This window comes from Cibotium barometz, chromosome 23 (assembly GCF_041138505.1).
Source record: "Cibotium barometz isolate CiBa-2024 chromosome 23, ASM4113850v1, whole genome shotgun sequence".
Classification (NCBI taxonomy): domain Eukaryota; kingdom Viridiplantae; phylum Streptophyta; class Polypodiopsida; order Cyatheales; family Cibotiaceae; genus Cibotium; species Cibotium barometz.
The window spans coordinates 25,944,484-25,953,216 of NC_141068.1; the positions used below are offsets into that span (position 1 = coordinate 25,944,484).

Genomic DNA, 8,733 nt, shown 5'->3' on the forward strand with positions numbered 1-8,733 from the left:
TTTCCGGTTTTGTGCAGATCATGGCATCAAGAGGGAATTGGCCAATACCGGATCGCCTTCGGAGAATGGAGTTGTTGAACGTAAGAACAGGACTGTGGTGGAGATGGCGAGGACCATGCTGGAGCATCGAGATCTTCCTCGTACACTTTGGGGTGAGGCTGTGGCAACAACTGTCCATACCATTAACCGCTCTCCGACGACTTCTGTACCCCATATGACTCCATTTGAGGCATATTTTGGCAGGAAACCCGATGTCTCGCACTTCCGTGTCTTTGGGAGTGACGCGTATGTACATATTCCGAAGAAGCAGAGGGGGAAGCTTGACTCCAAGTCCCGCAAGCTGGTATTTGTGGGGTATAACTCTCTTTCCAAGGGATACAGGTTGTATGATCCAGAGAGGAACGAGATTGTTGTCAGCCGGGATGTGGTCTTTGACGAGCATGTTCCAGCATCCACTGTCGAGGAGCCGCCACTTCTTGGAGATCCAGAGTCTGATGATGATTCCCAGTCTACCACTCCAGTTGATCCACCTCAGTCATCACAGGAGGTTGAGCCCGCAGCTGGAGTTGAGCCCCCGCGAACACAGGAGGCTCCACGATCTGTTCGAGTACCTAGGTGGTTGTTAGACACCCTTCGGGAGTCAGGTGTCACGGAGCTACCCTCCGAGTGGACCACAGAGGACGGCCCTCGAAGATCACATCGAGTCCGAGATAAAAGCAACACGGCGGAGCTTCTTCAGGTAAACTATGCTCTTATGTCTCGTATCATGCGGGATAAAGAGCCCACTTCCGTAAAGGAAGCCCTTTCACAGGATACTTGGAGGGAAGCCATGGAGGTGGAACTTGACGCCATCGAGAAGAACAACACTTGGGAGTTGGTACCGAGGCCGTCAAAGCGGTCAGTCATTGGTGTCAAATGGGTCTTTAAGACCAAGTACGCGCTGATGGGTCGGTGGACAAACACAAAGCCAGGCTCGTGGCTAAGGGTTATGCTCAGCGGCCAGGCATCGACTACGAGGATACCTTTGCACCGACAGCGCGGATGACCACGATTCGGACCGTTCTAGCCCTTGCTTCTTCTCAGAGATGGCCCGTGTACCAGATGGATGTAAAATCAGCGTTCCTTAATGGTGACCTGCAGGAGGAGGTGTACGTTGAGCAGCCTCCAGGCTTTATTGTTCCAGGATCGGAAGGGATGGTTTACAGGTTACATAAGGCCTTGTATGGTCTTAAGCAGGCTCCCAGGGCTTGGAATCAGAAGATTGATTCCTTCTTTATTCGGACTAGATTTCAGAGATCGGTTGCAGATCCGAACCTCTATCTCTTTCGGGAACGCGGCATGGTCACACTCATCATCCTTTATGTGGATGATCTCATTCTCACCGGCGGTCATGTGGAGCACATTGGAGTGACGAAGGCTGCCTTGTCAAAGGAGTTTGAGATGACCGACTTAGGCTTACTCCACTTCTTCTTGGGATTGGAGATCTGGCAGACCCAGAGGGGGTTTTTCGTCTCTCAGCAACGGTATGTTCATGAGTTGCTTGAGGCCTTTGGGATGGAGAACTGCAAGCCTATTACTTCGCCGATGGACCCGAACACAAAGTTAACCGTTACAGATCCTTGTGAGCCAGTTGATGCCTCGCAGTACCGGAAGTTGGTTGGTTCATTGATCTGGTTGCTGAACACCAGATTGGACTTGAGCTTCTCCGTGGGGCTGTTGAGCTCTTTTATGCAGACGCCATTGAAGACTCATTGGGACGCAGGATTGCGGATCTTGCGGTATCTGCAGAGTACGAAGGATCTGGGACTCTTTTACACAGGAGGAAATGGAGTCAAGCTCCAAGGTTGGAGTGACTCAGATTGGGGAGGAGATCCAGACACGAGGAGGTCTACTTCAGGATACACTTTTACCCTCGACTCAGGAGCGGTTTCTTGGAGCAGCAAGAAGCAGCCAACTATTGCCCTTTCTTCGACAGAGGCAGAGTATCGGGCTGCTTGTGGTGCTGCTTGTGAGGTTGTATGGCTGCGGAGGCTGCTAGGCGAGATGGGGTTTCCACAGAGGGAGCCCACAGTCATCCAGTGTGATAACCAGAGTTGTATAGCTATTGCTCGGAATCCGGTTTTCCATGCCCGGACCAAGCATATAGAGATAAAGTATCACTTTGTTCGTGAGAAGATCTTGGCAGGTGACATCTTGCTACTTTATTGTTCGACGGAGGACAATGCGGCGGACCTCTTCACGAAGTCTCTACCTCAGGCTACGCTCAGGCGGCACTCCAGCTCCCTGGGGTTGGTTTCAGGGCCAGGAGCTGAGAGGGGGTGTTAGAAGTCATCTCCTGTCTATTTGTATACACCAGGGCCTCTGTTGTGGGTGTGCCAGCCCGTATATCATTTTTCCACACTCCCCGTATTTTTTCCCTATTTTTCCCATTTTTTTCTAGTGGTTGGAGGGCTGCCAGGTGATGCCAAGAGCACTCTGTAGTAGCTGGCCGACTGCATCTGTATCAGTCGTGGGCTGCAGGAGAGCTGGCCGAATTGATTTGCTCAGGAGTAGGCATCTGTTGCTGGCCGACTGCTATTTTCAGCAGTCGTGGACATTTTACACAGTCGTGGGCACCTTCTGGAGCTGGCCGACTGCTCATGTGGAGATGTATATATTGCCCCTCAGCCCCCACCACTTTCTCATTCAGTTTTTCGGGATCTTGTGTATAGAGAAGAGTTTACACACCTATCTCTCAGTGTTTCTTGTGCTGATTATTTTCTGCAATCTACTTGCTCTTGTCTACCCAAGTTTGGTTGTCATTTCCGCTGCATATTCTGACATGAGTGACATGCTAATGTTCAAAAAACCAAAAAAGCATGTCACTCACAAACTAGCACTGCTCCTCATCATAGTTACCAAAAGTTAACTATGCCAAAGCATAGTGTGTCCAGGACCTCATAGTCACCAAAAACGTTTTGGGGTTTTTGACGTTTCGGGGTAAAACGTTTCGGCCTTCGGCTAAGAAACGCAAGGTTTCGGATTTTTTTCTATATAATTTTGCATTGCTAAAGTTCGAAAAAATAGGAACTTTAACTTTGAGACACACTTTTTTTTTTTTGAGAAACCAATAAAATCAAGAGTTTCTGAAACGTTTCTTGCGTTTCGAGGTTTCTCACTCTAGAAACACGTTTTCATGCGACTATGTGTGCCCTAGATAAGAAACTCGTGAAGCCTCAAGAGACTATACATGGAATGAAGACTCTGGCGTCCCATACGAGTGACATGCTAATGCTCAAAAAAAGCAAAAAAGTCTCACTCACAAACTAGCACCGCACCTCATCATAGTTACCAGAAGTTAACTATGCCAAAGCATAGTGTATCCTAGATAAGAAACCCGTGAAACCTCAAGAGATCATACATGGTATGAAGTTTCTGGCGTCCCATACCACCAGAGCACACCCCACATAAAACCCACATTAAACATGATCATAGGAATAGCAAACTTACCTCCCCCCTCCCACACGTGACACAACCTAGCCTTGAAGCGACAAAATTCTTCTCTGAACAACAAGGTCAAACCTTAGGTAACCTGGAGGGTCAATCTTCATTCATGCAAAGTCAAGGATGAAAGATACCACCATGTTCACAATCCAATCTGTCTCCCTAGCTCCCGTAGTCAGCTCTATTGGTTGTCTATAAGCCAACAAAAACCTCAACCTAGGCATCTTGGATTGTGATCATCACCACAAGATTGCCGAACTCGACACCCTTTCCTAGATTATGCCAATTTTCAACAAGTCTACCTACCACCTGCCACCAACCACCTAGTGGCTATCCAGATAGCATGAAGGGATCATGGGAAAAGTTGGTATGCTCACTTCACTGTTTTACAAAGAACTATCCACTCATGTAGAAGAGTAAGAGCATGCAACAAATTCCATCTCAGTTCGGCAAAGATCTCCAAAAATTGAAGATTGTGAATTAGGGATTTGACAAAACAAAGTACTTGAAAATAAGCATCACAACTTAGTGTTGCATGTAATAGGTAGATCACCGTAACGCACAACAAAGCCTTCTTTAAACCTGTCAGTTTATGCAATCCACTATACTTTAAGAGAGAAGAGTGGTGTAACATGCGGAAGCTTCGGGAGAGATCGGTAATTCAATGCTCAGAAATCAGCACTCTTTTCGCGACGGAATTAACGCACAAAACTGAATGAAGATGTGCAGAAAATAGAGAGAGAGAGAGAGAGAGAGAGAGAGAGAGAGAGAGAGGGAGAGATGAGAGGACACAGTATTGGGTCCCAAATACCCTCTGTAGGGCCCCCACCACGAATGGTGTATTTGCTTTATTAGAATGATGCAAATCTAAAAAGAAAATACAGAAATCTTGACCTTTCTTGGCTGAGAAATCTCTGCCCTTGACCTGCAATCCTTCACCCCTTTGCATTAGCACTCCTTGGCTGTCCTGGCCCTTGATTGCTTGTGCACTTGGTGAACTATGAGATAACACAATGACTTGTGGGCTCACCTATTTATACTCCCAATAAATTGCAGTCGGCCAGCTCTTATCCAGGCGGCCAGCTTCTTTTTGTCCCACGACTGAATATTCAGCATTTAATGCTGAATAAATCACATAAAAAGCTGCGCTTTTCTTCATGGCTGGCTGGGCATCAGGCACATGCTTCAAAAAGGACTGGGCACTGTTTTGCAAGCAACTTGGGGGCTCGGCTGCCCCATACTTGCCCTACATCCATATAAGGCTGCATATCTTGTATGTTTTTCTCTAGCCTGCCCTTAGGGGTGTCCTACAGCCCCTCCATGGCTGGTGGGTTCAGCCAGGGCCTTCCTGGCCCTCGTGGGGGTGGTTTTACACTATCCCCTGTTAGAAGTCATCTCATGTCTTTCTGTAGACACCACGGCCTTTGTTGTGGGTGTGCTTGCCCTTGTAGGTGTTTTCTCATTTTTCCCCACTCTCTGTATTTTCCCCCCATTTTTCCCTATTTTTCTGTGGCTTGGGTGGCAGCCCTGTGGTGGAAGGAGGACCTCTGATGCTGGCCGACTGCATTTGTACATGCTGGAGCAGGCTGATTGTTTTGCTTCAGGTCCACAACCTCCCACATGTGCTGGCCGACACCCCCTGCAAACTGGCCGACTATTTTTTGGCTGGTCGTGGAGGTTTAATGCCAGTCAGCTGCCTCTAAAACAGGCTGACTGTCCCTTGTCTCATTAGTCTTGTATTCGGGATCTTCTTTGTGTATATAGAGCAGAGTTACACCTCTATCTCTCTCTCTCTTGTGCTGTTTTTTTTTGCATTGCGTTTGCTTGTGTTCCCAGATTTGGTCATCATCTGCGCTGCGCATTCTGACATGGTATCAGAGCCCTAGGCTCGTGGTAGTTCTTGGGATTTGTGTGAGCAAGAGGGGGACTGTTGTGTTGCTGATTGGTGGACTGTGCAGGACTGCTTGGGAGGAGGAGAAGCAAGAGGACGGCGGGCTGATTTGCTGGACAGCTACTTGCAGGTGTAAGTTCTTCTCTGTTCCCACCCACCCACCCTTCTTTAGAGTACATCCCCGCAATGGCAGATCTTTTAGAGATGGCCAAGAGTCATGTGAAGATCCCCACACTCCCCACGTTCCCAGTAGACCGTCAGTTGGACGGGAACAACTACGGCATATGGAAGGTTATGATGGAATCTGTTCTGGAGTCTTACGACCTTGCTGATTTCATCGTTCTTGGGGTTCCACGGCCGGAAGTAGAGGAAGGGGAGTTACTGTCGATCCGAAACGACCGGGAGGCACAGGCACAAATGTGGAATTGTGTCAACGGCAGGGTCCGTTCGTTTATCTTCCTCAACTGCACACCGCAGGTAATCAATCATGTAAAGCATATGACACTCGCCAGAGGTATATGGCAGCATTTACAACAGGGTATCGCCCATGAAGAGGATTTCCTTGGAAGTTCAGATGTGGGTTATGAGCCCTGCAAAGTCGTTGACAATGCGGGAGCATATTAACAAGCTGTAGGCTCTTCAGCAAGAAGTTCTTCAGGCTGGAAAGGAGATATCGTCAGAGGACATGGCCATAACGATGCTGTCGCATTTGCCCTCTCAGTACTTAGCATTTTACTCGTCTTTGATTACCAGTGGCACGCTCAGCACCATCACGTGGGAGGAGCTTGTGCCCATGGTCTTGGACCAGGAGGAACGATTCACGAACCCTCCTTAGGGTGGAGCTTCGGAGGCCTTAACTGGCCAACGGTCGAAAGGCCGTAACACAGGCAAAGGGAAGGCTTCATCGGAGAAGTCTTCTTAGAAGAAGTTTGTTGCTGACCCCGAGAAACTAAAGGCAAAGAGGACCTGTAATGATTGTGGCGAGAAAGGCCACTATTGGAGAGCTCCTTACCTTGGGATATACCAAAGCAAAATCCAAGGTGCCTTGACGATAGCGAAAAACCCGCTTCAATGCTTGCCAATGCTTTGTACCTGGACTGTGCATAAATTTGCTACACTGGGAAACTCCAAACTGAATATCCGGGCGTGTGTTGCATAAGACTAAGCAAGGTATGTATCGCATATCGAAGAAGTAACTTGGTTATGCAAGTTTCACCATGTATAGCCTTCGAGACTTTCGCCAAAATCCCAAGACTCAATGCTGCCAGGTATTATTGTCATGGATACACTAGACGTGGAAAAATCAAAGCAAATATGAAGGTCCAAGGTAGGAAAGCTAAGTTATGAAGACTAGATCTTCCGTTGAATTCGGCTTCTTCCTAAGTTGGTCAATGGCATTAGGAGACTTCTAATCAACATGTTCCTAAAATGGAGCAAGAGAGGCTTATCCCCTCCCCAAAAAAAAAAAAAAAAAAAAAAAAGATAAGTGGGAATTCAATCATTACCCTAAGTTGGGTAGTGTCATGTTTCTAAGTTGAAACATGAGAAATCGCATCCTAAGTTGGATGAGGGGATGCCACCAACTCGACATTAAACCCACTAGTTGTCCATGGCAGTGATTCCAGATCCATGTCTATGATGATCATAGAGAACCATTTGTGTGAATGGCCATACACTGTTCATGGTGTGAACATTTTGTGGATTGGGTTGAATGGTAATCCATGGAGAGGCACAAAGAGGTTCAACCAGTGCTTGGATCCATGACATGTGGTGCACAAGTTTGTAAGATGGGAGTTTGCCCAAACAGCAGTGCATACTGCATTGTGCATAATTGTCTGGCGTGTAAAAGGCACCAATGAACCTGCAGCCGGCAAGGCACATTACTAGAAATTGACATCCGGTCATAAAGCAGCACATACTACTGTACATACCGATTTATTTTTTCATCTAGTAGAGAGGTCCCACCCTCAAGATGACACTAGGTTGGGAGCATCTTTTGTATGAGCAAGGCAGCCTTCCTCCAAGAGCGGCCAGCCATGAAGGAAGCGCCTTGTTGTGTTTCTTTTACTGCTGTTGCAGTGCTTTGCATTCTGCCTTCTAGGCATGTTTCTTTTAAACTAACAGAACGATTTTTTTGGGAAAAAAACTACGACAAAAGGAAAAACTTTCAGGCAAAATACTGATGGTAAATAGGAAATAAAAATCAAAAATTGGCAAAGAAACAGCCATACCCTCTGCAATCGCCTCCTTGTGGTGCAAAGCGTCAGAAAATGCGAAGAAAAGTAGGGCGAGAGCTGCTCTGCGGTCGATAAAGCCATCTGAAGAGACGGAGCTAGGGTTTCCATTTTTCCCGACCTGAGCAGATTGGGCGGCCACAGAAACGTGGACTTGTGATGAAAAGTTCTTGTGCCCTTCTCCAGGGCAAGAAGGGCTCAGGGGGAACCCTGGTATTTTAGGGCTTCTGCGGTTTCTCTCCCAATTTCTGAAAGCGTTGCAAGAACAGAAACATCTAAGAATTTCTGTGGTCTTGATTAGCAAAGGGCCGTGGATACACAGCCATGGTTGATTGATGGTAGCCATGATGGCTGTGGCTGTGGCTGTGGCGAGTGACCCTCTACCAGTCGCATGTGCCCACACCTGTTCGGCTGGGCAAATGTAAGTTACCTGTTCACACTACTAGGAGTGTCACGTTAGTATGTGCCCACACCTGTCCGGCCGGGCAAATCATCATCATTGAGGCGTGTCACTCTATCACAATTTGAGTGGACACATTAGTATGTACCATGATCTAAGTTCCCACGTCATCATTGTTGACACTATTTGGAAATACTTGTAATAATAAATTGGCTTTTTCCAAAATCTCAAGGAAGGAGATCGATCTTATTCGAAGAGAGGTTAAAACCCATTCATATCTCAATGTTTTGCCTAAATCTTCCCATTCAACCCAATCGACCCTTCCGACTCTGCCCCCCCCCCCCCACTTTGTCTATGAACCTTATAGAGAGTCAAAAGATTTTCCATCAACAATTCATTGTCTTTCTTTTCGGTGCCAAGATATTGCGAGACGAGAAATCTTACAATCACCACCTCAACCTCTTATTCTTCCTATCGTACTACATAAGTGGGAGTGACTTGAACACAGATGGAGACACGAAGGTGGACTTGCGTGCACTTGATGTGATTCCAAAGCTGGGGTCTCCAAATGATAGCCATTACCTATCTGATGCAAAGATCAAGGCACAACTTTGACCCATTCAGCTAGGAGACATGATCACTGATCATGAAAGGGAAAACTTCATCTCTCTTTCTCTTTGATATGCTCATCTTTTTGCAGTTGACTACAAGCATCTCAAATAGGT

At 47.1% G+C, this 8,733-nt stretch overlaps 1 protein-coding gene across 1 annotated transcript in view; it reads right to left on the minus strand.

Annotated features, from left to right (window-relative positions):
* LOC147625792 (Photosystem II reaction center PsbP family protein) overlaps nucleotides 1-8,014 on the minus strand; it is a 39,076-nt gene extending 31,062 nt beyond the window's left edge. The window contains exon 1 of the mRNA XM_086817364.1: nucleotides 7,606-8,014. Within this exon, the coding sequence (XP_086673490.1) occupies nucleotides 7,606-7,954 (349 nt within the window). The 5' untranslated portion in view covers nucleotides 7,955-8,014. The remainder of the gene's footprint in view (nucleotides 1-7,605) is intronic.
* Between the last annotated feature and the right edge of the window lie 719 nt (nucleotides 8,015-8,733).